Raw genomic sequence first — 21,604 nt, 5'->3', positions numbered from 1 at the left:
GCGAGAAAAAAAAGCATCGCAGTCAAGACCGAGCGGGGGACGTGGCAGATAGATGCAGGCCCACTTTATTGGCAGAGTCCAGCCACGCTGGGCGGGCCGTCAGGCTTGCGCCGGCGGGGTGTTCGGGCCGCGGTCCCGGCTCAGCATGCACGCCCCCGCAGCGCCCTGGGCTCCTCCCTGGGTCGAGGCTCAGAGCTCCGGAGGGCCGAAGCCGGGTGGGCCGGTGGGGGTGAGGTCGGGGTACACCAGGAAGCCGGAGAAGGTGATGTACTTGCCGTGGTTGCTGTAGGCGCCGTAGCCGTCGTGGTCGTGGCTGAGCAGCCACACGGCGTCGCCGCGCCGCAGCGCCAGCATCACACTCTGGCTCTGCATCTCGCGGCGCCTCGACGCGCCGTCGTCGTAAATCATGGCCTGCACCTCGTCTCGGTTCTTCATCAGTTTCACCGACAGCGTCTTGCGCGGCAGCTTGCCCAGTGTGAAGGAGAAGAAGTAGGCGCCGGGCAGGCGGCAGCGGAACACGCCGGCCGCCGCGTCGAAGTCGCCGCCAATGTTGACCAGCTCCGTGTCGAAGGCGAGCGGCTGGTGCCGTGGCCCGGGAGCCGCGTCCGAGCCCACCAGGCTGCGCGTGCGTGCCGCCGAGAAGGCCGAGCGCGGCTCCGGGGCTGCAGGTGGCCCGCCCACCGGCGCGTCGGCGTCTGCGTACACCAGGTAGCCGCTGAAAGTGGCGCCAGGCGAACCAAGCGCGTACTGCGGGGCGCCGTGCAGCCGCAGCCACACCGTGTCGCCGTAGTCGAGCTGCAGCATGGCGCTCTGGCTGGCGGCACGCCGCGTGCCGGGCCGCCGCTGCTCATCAAAGGCCAGCGCCTGCACCTCGTCGCGGTTGCGCACCAGCATCACCGACAGGCTCTTGTGCGGGGCCTTGCCGGCTGTGAAGGAGAAGAAGTAGGCCCCGGGCACGCGGCAGCGGAACTGGCCGGTGGCCGCGTCGAAGTCTCCACCGATGTTCACGTACACCTTGTCGAAGGTCACTGCCATCTCCGACGTGCCCTCCAGGGGGGTGGTGCGTGCCGCCGAGAAGGCTGAGCGCAGCTCTGTGGAGCCCAGGGCCCAGCAGGCGGCCGGGCCCAGCAGGCCCAGCAGGAGCGGCAGCATGGCGCCTGGGAGGGGAGGCACGAGAGGAAGGGTTGGGCAGGGGCAGCCTGGAGATGGGTTCCCTTCACAGCCGCGTCCTTGACCCACAACTGGGACTGGGTTTCCTACCCACTTGGACTAGGTCAGTGGTTCTCAGACTTGAGTGGGGCTCAGTGTTACCTGGACGGCCACACATTGTTGGAGTTCCCACTGTGGCACACGGGGTTAAGAATCCAACTGGAGCCGCTCAGGCAGCTGCAGAGCAAGCGGGTCCAGTCCACAGCTAGGCCCCCTGCTAGACGCAGTGTGTTAAAGGATCTGGCTTGGCTGCAGCTGGGTAAGTTGCAGCTGTGGCTGTATTGGAGCCCTGGCCTGGGAACTTCCAAATGCCGCAGGTGCAGCCGTTAAAATAAATAAATAAATAAATATTTCCTGGTGTGTCACAGCGGGATCTGCTAAGGCGGCTCTGCAGTGCCAAGGACTGGGTTAGATCCCTGCAGGGTGGGTTAAAGGACCCGCCCTTGCTTCGTAGGTTGCAACTGCCCCTCAGATCTGATCCCTGGCTTGGGACTCCATATGCCTAGGCGGTGGCCAAAAAGAAAAACAAAAACCAACAAACGTGGTTGTTGGTCCCCACCCCCACCTCAGCTAGAATGAAGGCTCAGAATATGCATTTCTAACAAGTTCCCAGGTACTGCAGATGTTGCTAGTCCAGGAACCACACTCCAGGAACCATTAGATTAGGCCAGCAATTCTCCCTCCTTTCTTTCTTTCTTGTTACCCCTGTCACACAAATATATCACAGAGACATGTTACATACAGATAGCAGCAGAAATGCTCTGGTTGAAGGGTCCTATAGCCCTGTCTGCTGGGCTTAGCACATTCCCTCTTCCTTGACACCCAGGGGTCCTGGGAACACAGAGGGTAGTCGGGGGTCTCAAGTTTCCTTCAGCCTCTGATTTGCTGCATTTTCCTCTGTCTATTCTACAGTCCTTGGCCTGCCCTTCACTCAGGCACTGCCTCTCTATACTGATATCCTGGATATATTGGATGGCTACTGTTTAAGCCCCCATGTGGGCAGAAAAGGAAATAACTGCTCCCTCGCCCCTTTCCTGGCCTCTGACCCAGTCAAAGGTCAGCTCCCACACTGGACCTCTGGACTCACCAGGGGCCCTTCTTGCACTAGAAGCCAGAACAGACAGGCTTTGAGGTAGCTCCTCTCCCCTCCCCCCATGAAATCAGAGTAAGAGAAAGGGACACCTTCCTCTGGGCTTGGGGGCTGGTCATTGAGAGAAAGGGGAGAACCTCAGGCTGCTGGAGATAGAGAGGGAGGCTACAATTCCAGCGGGGCTTTGGCAAGTCTGAGGGCAGCATCTTGGTTCTCAGTAGTGGTGGAGTGGAGAGGACTCAGCTAAATCTGGGCTCAGGTCCTGTCTCTACCCCTTACATGCTGTGACACCTTAGGCAATTTCCTTAACTTCTCTGGGCACGGCTCCCTCTGTGTAAATGGAGGAGGTGTGAACATGTTTGTTGGATGACAGTATCTTAACCTTGAGAAAAGCAATCTGATCAAGTTCTTTTTTTTTTTTTTTTTTTTAATGGCTACACTTGCAGCATATGGAAGTTCTTGGGCCGTGGACTGAATCCCAGCAGCTACAGCAATGCCGGATTCTAAACCCATTGTGCCAGGCCAGGGATCAAACTCATGCCTCTGAAGGGACCCAAGCTGCTGCGGTTGGATTCTTTTCTTTTTTTTTTTTTTGGTCTTTTTTTCCATTTTTTTTTTGTTTTGTTTTGTTTTTTTAGGGCCGCACCCGTGGCATATGGAGGTTCCCAGGCTAGGGCTCTAATCAGAGCTATAGCTGCCAGCCTACACCACAACCACAGCAACTCCAGATCCAAGCCAGTTCTGTGACCTACAGCAGTGCCAGATCCTTAACCCACTGAGCAAGACCAGGGATTGAACCCGCATCCTCAAGGATACTAGTCGGGTTCGTTAACCACTGAGCCACGATGGGAACTCCTGCGATTGGATTCTCAGTGCACTGTGCCACAGAGGGAACTCCTGATCAAATTCTTGACATAAGGGGTTAGGGGCTCAGTAACTCCTATCCCTGGGAACTTGGTGAAGGCACTACTTAACTCAGAGGGCAGGATTCCATTATGCTTCCTGGAAGGGGACAGGCTTGGGATGCGAATACCCTCAAGCCCTAAGATAGAGGCACAGTGAGAAAGAAAATGAGCTGGCAACAGTTTAGGATTTGGGCTTCTATAGGAAATGCCCTGAGAGTGTGTGTACCTTTGTGTCTCGTAGGGACACTGGGGTCCTGCCAAGAACGGTTGCCATGTGCAGCTGTGGAAAGCTGTACACAACCCAGACATTAACCTGAGGGCAGGTGGGCACCAGGGTCCAACACACAACCCTATGGGCTAGCCAGCACCCTTAGTCAGGGTGGGGGTGGATCTGCAGGAGTGAAGATTGCACCTCGAGAGTATTCAGTGCATCCCTTTTCACAGAGCTCCTTGGACACGTGTGGTCTCACAGCCAGCCGGCAAGACAGGTGGCCCCTCTCCTATTTTATAGTTGAGAAAGCCAAGGCCCACCAAGGGGAAGCATTTTGGCCCAAGGTCACCTATGGCACACTGAGGCAAGCCTTGAACTCAATCTTTCGGCTCCAAATGCAGAGTGCTTTCCTTTGCACCACCTTCCCCTTCTAAACACAGATATGTGCAGCCAATCTGTCATTTGCCTCAATTTCCCTTTTTGCAAAAATGGGGAGAAAGTGGAATGAATGAGTCTCGGGATCTAGGGTGAAGAGGAAAGAAAGCAAAACCAGCCAACCTCCCTCCCCCCAAACTGGGAGTTTGGGGACATCGCTTCCTGACCCTGCTGCTCTCCTAGCGGGTCTTGCCCCAGAAGCACCTGCCCGCTCCACTGGCAACAATCTCCCTACCCACCCTGCCTTCGCCGCAGGGTCCTCCTGTGTGTCCAGCACCCAGCCTCTGTTCCACCCACCACTGCCCGTTTCTCAGATCGCTATAGGTCCCCATCCTTCCCTGAACCCCTTCCCGAGGCAGGTCTGTCTGAGCAGAGGTGAGAGGGTGTCAGGTGGGCATCCTTAGCTCCAGGGAAGGAAATGGCTGTTCCCAGCGCCGTCCAGGTGAGGCTCAAAATAATCATCCTCAAAGAGAAAAAACTGGGACACAGAGCCCTGGACAGACCCAGAGCCCGCCCGGGAACCGACGGTGGAGGCGCAGCCATGTCAGGCTAAGGGGATCCCAGAGACCCCTCCCTACCAAACCCCACTCCCCAGTCACCCTTTGCCTCAAGCTCTGCCCAAACCTCCCTCCCCACCTACCTTGAAAACCCCTCAGGCTCTCAAGAAGATAAGTCCCCTTTTGATGGAAGAAGCCTTAATTAATCCTTTCTCGTGAAAAAAAAAAAATATATCCCTCAGAAAAGGGTACCCCAGACCCTCCCTCCCCCAGCCCTTCCTTCATCCATCCCTTCGGCGTAAAAGCCCTTGAGCCTCTTTCATGAAAAGAGCTCCCAGGTCCTCCTTTCAGGGAAAAGGGACCCGATTCCCCCGCCCCCGCTTCCAATCAAGGAGAAAGCCCGGCTCCCGTGCCCCTGAGCAGCCCTCACCTGGCGGGGCGGCGGTCGGTCGGGTTCGCTCCGAGCCCTCGGTCTGGCTCCGGGCTGCGGGCGCCGGGCTGCGCACTGACCGCCCGCGCTGCGGCGGGGCCGGGCCTGGCGGGGGCGGCGGCGGCGGCGGCGGCGGCGGGCGGGGCGCTGGGACCCCGGGGTGGGCGCGGGGCGGCGGGGGAAAGGGGCCCTCTGAAGAGCGAGCCGCGGGACCCGCGCGAGGAGGGGCGGGGGAGAGGCGGGCGGGGAGGAGAGAGGGAGGGGCGTGCCGAGGACCCGGAGCCGAGCCGCGGGGTCGAAAATACTGCACAGAGGGGGCCCTTCCTCCTCCTCCGACCTCCCTAGCGCTTCATCCTCTGGGTGTGGAGAGCACGCATCCTTAATCCAAATGAGCAGATGGGAAACTGAGGCCCGAGAAGGGGAAACTGAGGCAGAGGCCAAACTGGGGGTGGCTCTGGGCACCGTGCAGACCAGCCTCCTCCCCGGTTTTAGGAGAGGGGACTGGAGCAGGGCGCAGAGACTGGACTAGCTTCTGGCTGCAAGGACAGTGGAAGGTGAGAGTTTGGCTGGGACAGATGTCCAGAGTGGCACTGGGGGAGGGGGCTGAGGGAAGAGAAGGATAAATGGATCAATGGTGCCAGTAAAGGAAGAGCTTACAGTGACCTGATTTCCTTCCTCACCTCTAAATCCGAAAATGCCCATGGTTTGTAAGGAAAGAAGAAGGAAGACAAAGCCCCCAGACTTCAGAGGGTCAGCCTGGGCTCCCTGGAGAGTGGGTGAGGAAGGAGGAGAGTCCTTGGGACAGAATAGAATTTGGGCAGAAAGGCTTCGTCCACAGCACCTGCAAGGAGGGCAGGGGCATTGACGCTCTGCCTGTGTGGGCCAGGGTGACAGGACCCAGCAGGACACCAGGGCTGGGAACAGCTGTCTTCTTGCCCCAGCGCTTCCGTGGCTTCCACTCTGGGCTCTGAGCCCACCTTGGGAAGGCTGCTGTCCTCTCCTGAGAGCTGTGCAGGGGCAACCTGCCTGGCACTCAGTAGAAGAATGGCTTTTGAAGAGCCCCACTGTCAGCTGCCAGGAGCAGGGCAGTGGCGGGGGTGCCCTCTGTCTGCCCCTGATTGACTCCAGAGGCCTGGGCTCCAGTCCTGGCTCTGCCACGGACCCTCTGTGTGCTCCATGAGAAGCCTGGTGCCCCATGAAACCCCCTGCCCTCTAGAGCTTTCCTTCTGGAACCCTCAGAATTTACATGACCCCAGTTAATCTAACATGGGTTAGTCCTCATGAAGGTGCTGACAGTGATGATGAACTCATTAAGTGTTCTCCACGGTGTTAGGAATTTTGAAATGAACTGATATGTGCCTTACTGGAAAGGAATGGGAGTTCCTGCTGTGGCACAACAGGATCGGCGGCATCTCTGTAGCGCCAGGACGATGGTTCGATCCCTGACCTGGCACAGTGGGTTAAAGGATCTGGCATTGCTGCAGCTGCGGGGTAGGTCACAACTGCAGCTAGGATCTGGCCCCTGGCCTGGGAGCTCTATATGCCATGGGGCAGCCAAAAAAAGGAAAGGGAAAAAAAAAAAAAAAAAAAAGGAATGAGTGGAGGCATTTTGGGCCAGGCACGGGGGTACCTGGGGACTCAGGGTGAAGCACCTGTAGACTGGGAGTACCTCTGTCTCCTTCACCACTCTGAAAAGGCCTAGGTGGGGTGTGGGGGGTGGCGAGACAGGGTGAGGGTGGGCCCAGCCACCCAGGATGTGGCAGGAGGGCTGGGGAAGGCAGGAAGTGGTCCTGTGGCAGCCAAACTCTTTGTAGGGCATAAGTACCTCTTCTGGGCCAGGAGGGTGGGGCTGCCATCTTGAAGGTGTCTTTCGAAGGTGCGATTCCATTAATGGAAAGGAAGGGGAAAAGGCAGGACTCTCTAAGCAGGACAATTAAATCCCAGTGGGGGTCTGTCTCAGGCTGAAAGCCACTGGACACTTTCCTTGCATTCACAAAAAAAGTTTCACCAGAGAAGACAGGGTGGGGGATGGGGACACATGGCTGAGGCAGAGGACAGCAGGGTTTGCTTCAAGGGATGGGACAAGGTGGAGGCTGCTGGAAAAGGGATAGAGAAAAAAGATGCCAGGTACTGGTGAGTGTCTAGGGAGACTCCGGTAGGGCTGGGCATGCACCGGAATGAAAGTTAGGAATGAGCAGAGTTCAAAGAAAAGAGCCCTAGGCTGGGTTGTAATCCCTTATCTGCTCCTACTTTGTTGTGCAACTACCACAACATAATAATTTTCAGGAATTCCCTTGAGGCCTGGGTCACTGCTGTGACGCAGGTTCAATCCCTGACCCAGGAACTTCTGCATGCCTTGGCCAAAAATAATAGTAATTTTCATAGCAAGTTACATTCTTTTTCTTTTTCTTTTCTTTTTTTGTCTTTTTAGGGCCGCACCCGTGGCATATGGAAGTTCCCAGGTTAGGGGTCAGATCAGAGCTGTAGCTGCTGGCCTACGCCAGAGCCACAGCAACGCCAGGTCTGATCTGTGTCTGTACCAACACCACAGCTCAAGGCAATGCCAGATTCTTAACGCACTGATCAAGGCCAGGGATCAAACCCACATTCTCATGGATACTAGTTGGGTTCATTACGTCTAAGCCACGATAGAAACTCTTTAGTTTGGTTCATTGTGTAGCAGGTGCTACTGGTACCCCCCAGGCCCATGTGGAGGTCACCTGCAGACAGTTCCTGAACTGCTCCTTGTGTCTCTCCTGAAGCATTCCCAGCTCTGGAAGTGAGTGTGCGGCAGGCTAGACGTGGAGAATTAATACCCCCAGGGTAATCCTCAAACAAGAAGGGTCCAGAGTGAGTGGATAAACCCTCTAGCTTTCAGTCCCTCTGAGAGCAGGGCAATTCCCAGTTTCTAGGCATGTTCTAGTCTCAGGGACACTCCAGCAGAATAGAACCTAAGTTGTCCCTGGGGAAAAGCTGCTTATCCCTGTGTGCTTTGCTAGCTTTCCTCTCTTGCTTGTCTCACTTCTCTACTCCCTCAGCTTGCTTCTGGGATCACCTCCTAAATAAACAACTTGTATCCAGATCTGTCTCAGGGTCAACTTTTAGGGGAACCCAAACTGAGACAATGAACAACAACTCTTGCTAAGTGCTTTTTCATTTCACCTGTTAATTTCTTAACATCCCCTGAAGGAGGTGTCCTTAACCCCATTTGACAAATGAAGAACAAAGAGATGAATACAAAGGCAAGGATTCAAACTCACATCTGTGTAGTTCTAAAACTTGTGTAGCTCCTTAACCACCATGCTCTGTGGCCTCCCTAATTGTCTGATCTTCGCTGGGCCTTATTTTTTTCACCTATAAAATGAGGAATGGGCTTTTGAGTTTGAAGGGAGGCAAGGTACCCAGTGACTCCTGAAGTTAGGCCTGGTCATTGAGATGTAAGCAGAAGTTATTGGGAGAGAAAGTGCTTTAAAGGGACTGATTCGGGCGTTCCCTTCGTGGCTCAGCGGTTAATGAACCCGACTAGGATCCATGAGGATGTGGGTTTGATCCCTGGCCTCGCTCAGTGGGTTAAGGATCACGCATTGCTGTGTGCTGTGGTGTAGGTTGCAAATGCAGCTCCGATCTGGCATTGCTGTGGCTGTGGTATAGGCCAGCGGCTACAGCTTTGATTAGACCCCTAGCCTGGGAACTTCTATATGTCACAGGTGCAGCCCTAAAAAGAAAAGAAAAAAGAAAGTCTGACTCAGCTGGGAGACCCATTCTTTCAGCCTTCCCTCTTCTTTTCCTTTTTCCTGGAATGAATGCATGAAGGCTGGAGCTCCTCACCTTAGGCCAGGAGACAACAATGAAAGGTTATAAGACACAGTGGGACACAGGTCAGGTACTCAGGAGGAGGCTGAGAAGAATAGGACCTAAAAATCCTGAGTTCGAGGAGTTAATCACTTAGTGCAAGTGGCTGGATGTGGACGTAAAGAACCGTAATAAGTAAAAAGAGATCAGCACTAGGAGAGCCCTCAGAGGGGGAGAAATTCCACCTGGGGGGGTCAGAGAAGGTGTCACAGAAGAAGTTATTTCTAAAGGACGGTGAAGATTTTACATAATGCTGAAAGAGGAGGGAGGGAGTGAGATCCAGTCAAAGGTAAGAGTGTGAACGAAGGTGTGGAGATGGCATAGATGGGCCTGCATGTGGCTCAGTTCAAGAGGGAAGGGTTTGTGGAGGAGGCGTGGCAGGCGAGGGGTATGGGGCTTGAATGCTGAGCTAAGGAGCTAAGGAGCTTGGTTTATCCTGCAGCCGAGGGGCGAGGGCTCAGAGCAGTATTGTAAGATTACTCCAGCCACAGACTAGAAGGCAGGAGACAGACACAGCGAGGAGAGGCAGGGAGATGGACAAGCATATACTCAAAGTGTCCGGATGAATCTGAACTATGAAGGACTAGTCAGAAAGCAAAAGAAAGGGAGGACAGGGGTGGAGAAGAGACAGACAAGAGGCTGAGAAGAGAGGCAGAGACTGACAGAGCGCGCGCACAAGCTCACAATTTAATTAGCTTCCTGGTCTGCCAGTGGATTACAGGGGAATTAGCAGAGCTCGGAGTCTAGGGACCTTGCTGGGAGTTGAGGGGAAGCTAATGAGAAAGACAACAACACACCCCAGGGAGAAATGAAAGGGGAGGAATGTTAGCCAAGCAGAGATGCCTGCAGGAGAAACAGATGTCAGGGCGCTGAGTCCTTGCCTTCCTTGGAGAATTCAGCCTTAGCGGGGGGGAAAGACATTTCCAACTCCTGGGTTGGGCTCCTGGCCCCACTGCCCCTGTTTCCAACCCCTCTGAGAGCCTGGTAAACAACATGAAATGGGGGGAAGGTGAGAGAGGCCACGAGGATCAAGGTACCCTCCGTTGGCCCTTTTCCCAGAAGGGAGCCCCCAGGTCCCTTGTGCAGATGGGGCGGTTGAGGCCAAGGATGCAGAGGTGGCCAGCTCCTGACCAGATGTGGCACGTTGCATTTCCAAAGACAGCGTGACAGTATCTCCCATCCCATCTGCTCTTCTTACATTGGGACCATGCCACTTCCCTCTAAGAGGAGGACTTAGGTTGGGTCATGATAGATGATACTGCTACTGCTTGGCGCTTTCTCTCTTAAAAGTCACACTTGGGTTCTAGCCATCATGATGTGAGAGAGCCCCAGGCCATATGGAAAGGCCACATGCAGATGTTATGGCCAGCAGCCCCAGTCAGGACCAGTTATTTAATTTGTAAGGTCCAGCATGAAAAGGCAGATGAAAAGGCAGGGCCTCTTTAATTTAGATGGTGACAAAGAGCATTAACTCAAACACAGAGCCCTTCCAAGTGTGGGACCTTGAGTAGTTGCACAAGCTCATCCCACGAAGCTGGGCCTGACCCAGCTGAGGTTCCAGTGTCAACTGCTGGCAGTATGGGTGAGGAAACCACCCAGATGGCTCTGGGCCCAGACACCATCCGACTCCTACTGTACACAGGCCTCTGAACGAGAATCACCTGGCTGAACCCAGCGCGCCTCCAGCCCCACAAGGGATAAAATTGATTTTGGTTGATTTAAACCAGAACCTTTTGGGTTACTGCAGCAATAGAGTTGGAACACTGAACCAGAATTTATCAAAACTGGAGTGAAGGGAGTTCCCGTTGTGGCTCAGTGGAAACGAAGCTGACTTAACCTGACTAGTCTCCGTGAGGGTGCAGGTTTGATCCCTGGCCTTGCTCAGTGGGTTAAGGATCCTATTTTGCCCTAAAAAAGCAAACAAACAAAACTCCTCCTAAACCAACAACAACAACAACTAAAGCTGGAGTGAAATGCAGTACAGTTATGGAGTTTCTCCCCAAAACCAGGCTCTTTACCTGAGCTATTGTTGTAGGTCTTTTTTTTTTTCTTTGCATTTTTAGGGTCCCACCCGCTGCATGTGGAAGTTCCCAGGCTAGGGGTCGAATCAGAGCTGTAGTGGCCGGCCTATACCACAGCCACAGCAATGCAGGATCCAAGCCCCTTCTTTGACCTACACCACAGCTCAGGAAACGCCGGAGTCTTAACCCATTTAGCAAGGCAAGGGATTGAACCTGCATCCTCATGGATCCTAAGCAGGTTCGCTAACCACTGAGCCACGATGGGAACTCCAGTATCTAGCACATTTTAAAATGTGTGTGCCAGAGTTCCCTTGTGGTTCAGTGGAAATGAACCTAACATCCATGAGGTCGCAGGTTCGATCCCTGGCCTCGCTCAGTGGGTTAAAGATACGGTATTGCTGTGAGCTGTGATGTAGGTTGCAAATGTGGCTCAGATCTGGTGTTGCTGAGGCGTAGGCTACAGCTCCAATTCGACCCCTAGCCTGGGAACCTCAATAGGCCGGGGGGTGCCGCCCTAAAAAAAAAAAGACAGAAAATGTGCCTGCCCTTCAACTCAGGGATTCTACCACCTGAAAAGCTGTTCTTCAGATAGAAGTCCACTTGTTTGAAATGACATATTCTTAATTGCAGCATTGTTCGTAACAGCAAAATACTGGAAACAATCTACATGTCCAGCAACAGAGGACCCATTCAATAAATTCTGATACATAGAATACTATGCAGGCACCCTTTGCAAAAAAAATGAGGGGTCATTTTGTAATGTGAAATAATGTCTTAAGATTTACTGTTAAGTGAAAAAAAAGTGTACAGTATGCTACCATTTCTGTTAAAAAAAAAAAAGTATGCATTTGCCTTTTTTTTTTTTTTTTTTTTTTGGGCTGCAACCACGGCATGTGGAAGTTTCCAGGCCGGGGATACAGGGATAGAAACTGAGCCGCAGTTGCAGCCTGCACCACAGTTCCAGCAATGCAGCCACAAGGGAAGTTTCTGCATTTGCTTTTATGTGCACAGAATACCTCTGAGAGGATCTTCTAGAAACTGTTAACAGCAGTTGCCTCCTGGGAAGAGAAATGGTTCTGGTAGAGAGACATACTTTTCACTGTTTCACCCTTTTGCACTTAAAACTTTAAAAGGCGGGGAGAACGACTATCTTTCAAAGCAGCTGCTCGGTTCCTGCTGGCTTCTATTCAACCTGAGTTCGGCTGAAAGCCCTTAGCCTTTTCACATGCACCACTGTCAAGTCAAACTACTTTCACCCAGTGCTAGTGCAGGTGATTTTTAAAAATATTTATAAATGCAGGTCTTTCCACTTCTTTTAAATCCATCCTGTTGGTTTCAGCCCACTGTTTCAAGATACTTAAAATCTTGCTTCTGACATCCAAATATTAGCTTTTCCTCCCAATAGGGGTGCCTTCTGCACTGTGAGTGTGGCAGACACGAAAACCACTGAGCTGACCAAACGCAGAGTCCAGAAGCATTAATGGTAAGACCTGTCCCCAGATTTACATCAACTCAATCACCAACTTGGGTGGAGGAGTACATTGGTTAAATGGGCTAGAAATCCACCTGAAAGGGCAACCCTGAGGTCACTGTTTCATTGTGAGCCTGGCCAGGGAGGCATTCAATGTCTAACTGGAAGTGACCAAGGAAATTTTCCTAGTGGACTTTCAAATAAATAACAGCAAGTGAGATTATTGTTGGTATTATTATTTACTGTATCTTGTTCTTGGTGGATGTACCGATTCTTTTCCTAGGTATTCTCAAACCCACAGTGTAATATATTCCAAAATAAATTTTGGAATTCACCTGAAACGTACCCACTTAGAATTTCCAGAATCTACCTTTTCCTCTTTTCTGATACTAGGACACTTGCAGCCATCAGGCACTGGGGCCCCCTTCCCTTCCTCCATGGCTTTCTCAGTTACACTGGCAAGGGTTCCAGGATCTTCTCTGCAAAGGTTTTTGAATACCTTGGGATTTGCAACTCATTTAAAATGGCTGGGTGCTTAGGTGTGCTTATTATCTTCCATTTGGAGTTGCAATTTCCTTGAAACTATTTTGCTTGACTCATTCCAGCTTAGAAATGCTTTCCTTTGGGGGAGAGTAAAGAAAACCGAGGTTGAGTATTCTGCTTTCCAGTTGCTAACGTGACACCTTCAACTCCAAGTGGAACTCTAGCCTCTAATAATTCCTCTTGCTCTAAAAGTAACAAATGATGTCTCTTATTGTCTGCACTTTTTCCTAGTCTCAACTTCAAGATGAATCTCAAGTCCTTACAAGGACTTCCATCTTCCTTTTTCTTTTTTGCTTTTTAGGGCCACACCTGAGGCATATGGAGGTTCCCAGGCTAGGGGTCCAATCGGAGCTACAGCGGCCAGCCTACACCAGGCCACAGCAACGCCAGATCCAAGCCGCGTCTGCAACTTATATCACAGCTCACAGCAACACCAGATCCCTAACCCACTGAGTGAGGCCAGGGATCAAACCCGCAACCTCATGGGTTCCTAGTCGGATTCATTTCTCCGCTGCACCACAACAGGAACTCCCCATCTTCCTTTTACTTACTTTTTTTTTTCTTTTTAGGGGTGCATCACGAATATGGAAGTTTGCAAGCTTGGGGTTGAATCGGAGCTGCAGCAGCCAGCCTACAGCACAGCCACAGCAACACCAGACCCGAGCTGAGTATGCAACCTACACCACACCTCATGGCAACACTGGATCCTCAACCCACTGAGTGAGGCCAGGGATCAAACCCAAGTCCTCATGGATACTAATTGTGTTTGTTACTGCTGAGCGACAACGGGAACTCCTCCCTCCTTTTCTTATACAATTTTTTTTTTTTTTTTTTTTTTTTTTTTTTTGGGCTGTGCCTGTGGCATGAAAAAGTTCCAGCCAGGGATCAAACCTGCCCACCACAGCAGTGACCCAAGCCGCTGCAGTGACAATGCTGGATCCTAACCTGCTGTGCCAAAAGGTAACTCCATACCTGCTTTTTCAGTTGTGAGCCTGTCAGAGTGCCCTCTTAGAGCCACGCTGGTTTCTTCAGCTCCCCTTTTTCTGTCTGAGGACTTCCTATGAATGGGCTGTCCTCATTTTCTGATGCCAGAGCCTCCCCCCTTTCTTATGCCACACTCCCATGTAAATCTCTAAATGTGAGATAGTAACTTTTCTCTAATTCCTTCAAAGTATGTTTCTAGGACTGTTTATTTACTTGCTCACTCACTCATTCCATGGCCAGCATGCCCTTCTCTCTTGATTCAACTTCCTCCTGTGGTTCCTGTACCACCGTCAGCACCAAGTAATTCTTTTCCATGGTCAAAATTAAGGTTGAAGTTGCAGCTCCCGGGTAGATGTGTCTTCCCACTGAGAGGGACTGGTTGCTGATGCATGTGGAGAGTTGCTCGCCTGCTCAGCTGGTGGCTATGCAGGGTTATGGTTGCCAGGGCAGGGGAGTGGTCCCCCAGCCTGTGGTCATCCTGCCCTCAGAGCATCACTGGGCAGGCAGAAGGGGACTCTCGCCAGGACATGGCTTCCAGGCGCTCACCTGTCAGTCTCACCCAAAGGCTTCTTCCAGGCCAGCAGTGCGCTGTAGTGGAAAGCGTGCAGGATTCAGATTCAAGAATATCTGGGTTTGAAATCCAGCTCTGCTCCTTCCTAGCAAGTTGTCAAATCTCTGAGCTTCCGTTTTTCTCACTTGAAAAATGGAAAAACTGGAGTTCCTGCTGGGGTGCTATGGTTAAGGAACTAACGTCTCTGCAGCAGTGTGGGTTTGATCCCCTGCCAGGTGCAGTTGGTTAAGGATCCAGCGTTGCTGCAGTTGGCCCAGGGACTTTCTTATGCCATGGGTACCGCAGGAAAAAAAATGGGGATAGTATATGGTTGATGGGGTGACTGATAAACACCCCCCACACACACACCCCCATCAACCCCCGTGCTCATCTCAGGTTCAAGAATTTTCACAGGTTATATTCTTGGTGGACTGTACTGTTTTCTTTCCCTTTCTGGATAAGGTACTTCTTTTGGACACATTGCAGTATGTGTCTTTGCCTGGTGAACCTTCCTTCGATGAGCCACGCCCCTCCAGCCCAAGTACAAAGACCCTTGAATCTGGTTGGTTGACCCTGAAGATATGGAGGGCCAGCTGCATAGTTTCAGTGGGGCTGACCCTGGATCCTGGCACCTTCAGGTTGGGCCTGTGACTCAGGTCTGGCTAGTAGAGCATTCCATCCCCCAGACACACTGAACAGAATGGTTTACAGATGGGACATGTGTTTCAAGCCAGAGCCCTTCAGGGGTTTCTTGCTGGAACTTCCCTAAGAGATATTTACTCATCCTCTGAAATTACAAGCTCTAAGAAACCATGTGAGTAAAGCTGCCATTTATCATCTTGGTGCCAAGTGGAGTGAGGGAAACCAGGCAGAGGTGGGCCCAAGGGACACTGCCTTTGTTTGCACCATCAGATTAACCACTGGCCATTTCTGTCGCTTGAGCCAATAAATTCTTTTTCTAAATTAAGCCAATTTGTTGGGCTACTGAGTATGCAGCCATAACACACAGCTTGACCCTTTTGTTGTTGTAAAATCACAAGCTCCCCGTCATCAAGGTTCATTTTCAACTCCTTGTTTAAATCTGTTCCCCTATTTGTATGTACAAAAACAGAACTCAGTCCATGTGCATGACATACTAGAAGCTCACCAGACTTATAGACCCAGGTCTGAATTCTGGCTTTGTCATTTATCAGTCTTGGGCCAATCACTTAACCCTTCTGAAATTCACTTTTCTATCAGTAAAATGCAGCTGTATTTTATTTAGTTGGCTGTTCTATGGGTTGGAGCTAATGCATATATGGGCAGGTCATATAGGAGACCACCAATAGTCCGTTATTAGGTGGTGAGTACATTTATGTTACCCTGATAGCTTTTACTCTGCAGTCTATAGATGCACTTTTTAATTTTTTTCTTTTTTTGCTACCCCTGTGGCATATGGAAGTTCCTGGCCCAGGGACTGAATCTGAGCTGAAGGTGCCACCTACACCACAGCTGCAGTAACCCTGGATCCTTAACCCACAGTGCTGGACCAGGATCAAACCTGTGCCTCCACAGAGACAAGCCGGATCATTAACCCACCGTGCCACAAGGGGAACTCCTACATGCACTTCTTTCCAGGTCACATCCATCTCTTAGCTGTCATGGTTTCCAGGTTTATCATGGACTTGACCAAGGAGAGAGCAGGAATGCACAGGCTTTTGGAAAAGATGGAAGATGAGGGGGTGGACAGGAATTTCAAAAATCAAATGGAGAAGAGATGGAATTAGTCTTTTTAAAAACATGCAACTGCAGAACTTTACACCCACTTTCTATTTATATATATCCTTGTCTCTCAGCTTGGCTCCTCCTGCACAAGGCTCCAGTGGAAGATAACAGACACAAAGAGCAGCTGCTATTGAGGTACAAATATGAAGTGCAGAGGAGGCTGTAGGAGAATTGGGACTGTGGGCTTAGGGTGTTATGGATTTAGGGATGCTAGGGCAAGAAGTCTTAAGAAACGTAGGTCAGAAAGTATTTTGTCCCTTGCCGGAAGCCTGTATAGGCAGAGGAAAGTTGGAGCCATCCTCCATATCCACGTCGTACCCTAGAGCTCCAGCTTTATCTACTGCCTACCGTCCTGCACTGGTGGCAGGAAGAGAAGATAGAAGGCTGCCGAAACAGCTGGGCAGAGATGATGTACGTGGCAGTGGGGATGGAGGAAGGATGACAAATTCAAGAGGAATTTCTGAGAATCTAGCAGTGACTTCTTAGAAGAGGGAAGGGCAGAGAGGAAAGTCATTTCCAGGGTTTTAGATTGGGAAACAGGGTGATCAGGAAGTGTTTAATGAAGTTTGAGAATCCAAGTACCACTGCAGGCTTGGCTCAGAGAAGGGCTGAGATGTAACTAATTGAATTTGAGGATCCTGAAGGACATCCATTCATTCGACAAACATTTGTTGAGTACTAGGTGTTAGGTACTTTTCTCGGTGCTCATTATATGGCAGAAATACAGCTCTGAAGAAATGTTAGGACTGTCATTTGAGAGGCAGTGCCACTTTCTCTCAATTCTTGGCTTTTATTAGCTCCATGACTTTGCCTATATTATCTATACTTATAAAGTAGCCCTTCTCTCTCTTTTTGTCTTTATAGGGCCACACCCGTGGTATACGGAGGTTCCCAGGCTAGGGGTCGAATTGGCCTATGCCATAGCCACAGCAATGCCAGATCCTTAACCCACTGAGCGAGGCCAGGGATCGAAACCTTATGGATCGAGTCCTTATGGATGCTAGTCAGATTCATTTCTGCTGAGCCATGATGGGAACTCCTCTAATTCTCAAATAACCATGACAGCTACCACATACCAAATATTTACTGTGACACTGTACTCAGTTTAATGTGCCAATAAAAGAATTATCTTCCTGAGGCTTAATATGATCAAATAACTAGTCTGAGGTCACACGGCTAAGTGACAGAGCTGGAAGTTGCTCCCATTCCACCATCCTGCCTCCCAGTACCCTAGCCTTAAAAAAAAAAAACTGCTCAAGGCCACTCCTTCATGAAGTCTCCCCTGAGTTCCCCCAACCTGATGTGAGCTTTTCCTCTTGTGGATGCCAGGGATGTGGTTTCAACCTCTCCTGGCACACCCTGCCTGTCCAAGAGCCATCACAGCAAGTGTTCAGGAGACGCAGCGAGGATGCTTTCATGCACCAGGCTTTTTGCTGTTTTACATGCTTCTCAATTTACTCCTCTCCAAATTCCTAGCTTTTACCTTCTCATCAGACCGCATCTCCTTCCCCAGAGCACAGGAATGCCACAGGGGCCAGGGAGAGAGTTCTTGCACCCTCACCGCCTGGAGCACAGGGCTCTGCACACTTAGTAACTGAGGGCTGTACTTACAGACTCTAAATGTGGGCCCCTCAGGGGAGGAAGGGCCTGAGATGCTGAGTTCCAGGGTGAGGTGAGCAGTCCCAAGCAAGCTGCGGCTCTGTTCTGTTTTCACTCTCCTTTTCTGTTTCCAGCCAAAGGACATTCTCAACAATCTTGGTGATGCCAGGAGGCCCAGACGGGATGGAAAACCAGTAGGCACACTTCTGCTTCTTGTCCTTATCTCCCCTCTGGCTCTTCATGCGACTCCATTTGGAAATAAACTGCAAAACCTAATAGATTTTCCATGGAAATGTGGCACATACCAGGGAACAGTCCATTCTCCTGGCTGCCTTAGTGAGGCCAAAATCGGTGCTAGAGAAGGTTCTCTCAGCCACGGTGTCATCCTGGAGACTTTGAGGGGGTGGGGGTGGGCAGGGTTTCTTTCATTATCTGCTCTCCCTCTCAGCAAGTTGGTGTGTCTTGAATAGCTCCTCCAGGTCACAGCTTTGTTCCCTCCCCGCTTTTCCTTGACACTCTCCAAAGCACTGTTCTCCAGCCATATTTTGGTGTTTGGAACTAATAACTATGTATCTGAAAACACTCTTTTTCTGGGTGGCAGTAAGTTGATTCCAGAACAATTGTGGTGCTTTTCTGTTTTGGTTTGTTTGTGTTTGAGAGGGCCTAAAAAGCTCCTGGGCCTTGGATTTTTTTCTTTCTTTTTCTTTTTAGGGCCACACCTGAGGCATATGGAGGTTCCCAGGCTAGGGGTCCAGTCGGAGCTACAGCTGCCGGCCTATGCCACAGCCACAGCCACATCAGATCTGAGCCACATCTATGACCTATGCCACACAGCTCACAGCAACACCAGATCCTTAACCCACTAAGCAAGGCCAGGGATTGAACCCGCAACCTCACAGTTCCTAATCAGATTCATTTCCACTGTGCCACGATGGGAAATCCTGAGGCCAGGGATTGAACCTGCACCTCAGCAGCGACCTGAGCTGCAGCAGTGACAATGGTGGATCCTTAACCTAATGCGCCACAAGGGAATTTCAGAATAACTGTGGTTTTAATACAAAATCTGCCCGATTGGTCCCAGACAGGAGATTTGGGGCCTGGACTGCAGAGGAACCCTTTTAGGAGAGCATGACAAATGGGTATTTCAACATTTTGTCTCAGGGCCATGGAATCATGGCAGCGTTAGACCCGCCTCCCCACCAAAGCTTGGGGAAGCAGCACACAGACGAAGAGGCTGAGTCATATGGACAAAGCTGGCTGTAAGGGAAACACTTTCAGTTGCTTTAGAAATCAATTTGTTACCATCTAAGATGTTCTCCAGAAAAGTTGTTTTTTGATTGATGGCAAAAAACCCCCTTCCATTTGCAACTTTTTCCTTCTAAGACAAAAATCAGAGGCCAAGATCCTGACTCTCTCAAGTCTGAAGACTTAAGATGAAGGATTAATAGAGGTGGAAAAAGTTAAATGAGAGTTTACATGTGACATCCTTAAAGAAGCCTTAAAAAAAAAAAAAAAAAAAAAAAGTCTCTCCAGAGGAGATAAAATACACATCTTTATATTTAAAAAATAAACCAAAAGGACTTCCCTTGTGGCACAAGAGATTAAGGATCTGGCCTTGTAGCAGTGTGGGTTGCTGCTGTGGCACAGGTTCCATCCCTGCCCCTGGGAACTTCCATATGCCACAGGTAGAGCCAAAACCAAAAAAACCCCTCCCAACCAAAATCCCAAAGATAGAGTATTCTGGCACTTAGGGAGGCAGCCTGAATGAACCTGTTCAACATGCAAGGCTTTTCTAGAAGAATCCACAGAGAAGCTGACATGTACATCACTGTCAAATGTTATCCTTCAAATGTAGCACAGGTTCCAATGCATTGGACTGATGGCACTCCTGGGAATAAATCCTTTGCTTTCCACATCTGCATAAACCATAATAGTCCAGAAAAGTAAGAGTGATCATTTCTTTTCAGTTGCTTTACTTATTTTTCATTCTGAAGAGGCAAAAACTATGTCTTTCCTGATTTAAGACGATTCTACTCTATTGTGAGGGAGGTTAGTTCTTTAGTTTACTGATTTGATTAGAACACACAGCATTGCTCCTGAGATAGACCAATCACTTATCATTTGGTTCACTGGCTACTTCTTTCTCAGCATTTCATTGCTTCTATGAAGCAGTAAACATGTCTTGGAATTCAAGTCAGGTTTGAATCCTGCTCTGAAACTCACTAGCTCTGTAATTTTGAATGAGTTACTTACTCTGAGTCTCATTTTATTTTTCAAGTAGGACTACTCACTCTACCAAAGACTGTGAGAATTAGCACTTACACCTCAGGCCTGGTAGTCATTACTCACCATTATTCTCTCTTCTGGCTTCCTCACCTGCCATAACACCTTAAACTGACCAACTTTATGTACTGCTACTTCCCCAGCTACAGTTTTTCTATACAGCCCATGAGGCTAATGTTTTAGGGGTCTGTTTTTTTTTTTTTTTTGTCTTTTTGCCATTTCTTGGGCTGCTCCTGCGGCATATGGAGGTTCCCAGGCTAGGGGTCTAATCGGAGCTGCAGCCACCAGCCTACGCCAGAGTCGCAGCAACGCAGGATCCGAGCCACGTCTGCAACCTACACCACAGCTCACGGCAACGCCGGATCGTTAACCCACTGAGCAAGGCAGGGATCAAACCTGCAACCTCATGGTTCCTAGTCGGATTCGTTAACCACTGCACCACAACTCCCAGGGGCCTGTTTTTTTGGTCTCTTTAGGGCTGCACCCGAGGCATATGGAGAGTCCCAGGCTAAGGGTCAAATCGGAGCTGCAGCTGCCAGCCTACACCAGAGCCATAGCAACGCTGGATCTGAGCCACTTCTGTGACCTGCACCACGGCTCACGGCAACCTCAGATCCTAAATCCACTGAGCGAGGCCAGGGATCAACTGTGTCCTCATGGATACTAGTCGGGTTCATTAACCGCTGAGCCACAAATGGAACTCTTTAGGGGGCCTGTTTTAAAGGGCTAAATATAGTAATTTTTTTCCCACAGACACCAGAGAGAAGTAATGCCACTGTGTAGGCCTTGAACTCGGTGCTGGATGTAGTCCCCCACCCCCTTTTACTTTTTGCTTTAGGGCCACACTTGAGGCACATGGAAGTTCCCAGGCTAGGGGTCACATCAGAGCTACAGCTGCTGGCCTAGGCCATGGCCAAAGCAACTTGGGATCCAAGCCACGTCTGCAACTCACAGTAACGCCGGACCCTCAACCCACTAAGTGAGGCCAGGGATCAAACCTGCATCCTCATGGATACTAGTCAGATTCATTTCCGCTGCACCAATACGGGAAGCCCTTGTAGTTTCCCTTTTCAGTTTAGTGCGCAGTATTATTAGCAGCCTTGGGGGAGGAAGAGTTTGAAAGCAAAGATCTCATCAGGTTGGGAGGACTATGAGACTTCACTAAAAGATGGCACTAGAACTGAATTTTACTGTACAGGAAAACTTCAATGGGAAGAGGGGAGGGAGGATATTTCTAAAGTAGGAGATCACTGCAAGGCGAGGGTATGTTTAGGTAACAGTAAGAAGCTGGGAAATAGGACTCTGTTTAAAGTTTCCTTTATCCTATGGTTGCTTACCTACTCTGGCACTTCTACAAGTACCCCAAAATTCCAGAACACCCCCCCACATTCCTTTCTTCAATCAAGCTTCAATGACCATCACTGCCCAGACGGAATATTTCCTGGCAACTTAGCTCGGTACTGCCGAGGCAAATCACTCGCCCAGTTTCTCAAGTGCAGCTTACTAGATAATTTGCATTATGCTTACATTATTTACACATATAATGGGACAGTTCATTATTTCTTGCAAGTGTATCTTAAGAGTACCTACCTGCATTTGCCAGCCCCTCAATAAACTTCAGATTTCTGAATATGTTAATGGCTTATAGAATTTTATGTAGGACCACAGGTATAGTACCTTTAATGGACGTATAGCTTGGATGCAGTGAGATTCATTAGCTAGTACTTTGAATAATCCCAGGCCTTGTTTTTGAGCCCAAC

The 21,604-nt window shown here is 50.4% G+C and overlaps 1 protein-coding gene across 4 annotated transcripts; it reads right to left on the bottom strand.

Moving 5' to 3' along the window:
• On the bottom strand, window positions 35–7,189 carry C1QTNF4 (C1q and TNF related 4). 4 transcript variants are annotated; one of them, XM_003122804.4, is made up of 3 exons: window positions 4,778–7,189; window positions 4,491–4,555; window positions 35–1,157 (listed from the first exon to the last, which is right to left on the bottom strand). In XM_003122804.4, the coding sequence occupies exon 3, from the start codon at window positions 1,150–1,152 to the stop codon at window positions 190–192; it is 963 nt and encodes a 320-aa protein (XP_003122852.2). In that variant the 5' UTR covers window positions 1,153–1,157; window positions 4,491–4,555; window positions 4,778–7,189; the 3' UTR covers window positions 35–189. The 4 variants fall into 4 exon arrangements, with proteins under 4 accessions (XP_003122852.2, XP_013849785.2, XP_003122853.2 ...); XM_013994331.2 differs by having other exon boundaries at window positions 4,491–4,527; XM_003122805.4 differs by lacking the exon at window positions 4,491–4,555.

The sequence above is a fragment of the Sus scrofa genome, chromosome 2 (genome assembly GCF_000003025.6).
Source record: "Sus scrofa isolate TJ Tabasco breed Duroc chromosome 2, Sscrofa11.1, whole genome shotgun sequence".
NCBI classification, from domain to species: Eukaryota; Metazoa; Chordata; class Mammalia; order Artiodactyla; family Suidae; genus Sus; species Sus scrofa.
The sequence above is the reverse complement of the archived record's forward strand: the minus strand, read 5'-3'. Positions and strand labels throughout refer to the sequence as shown.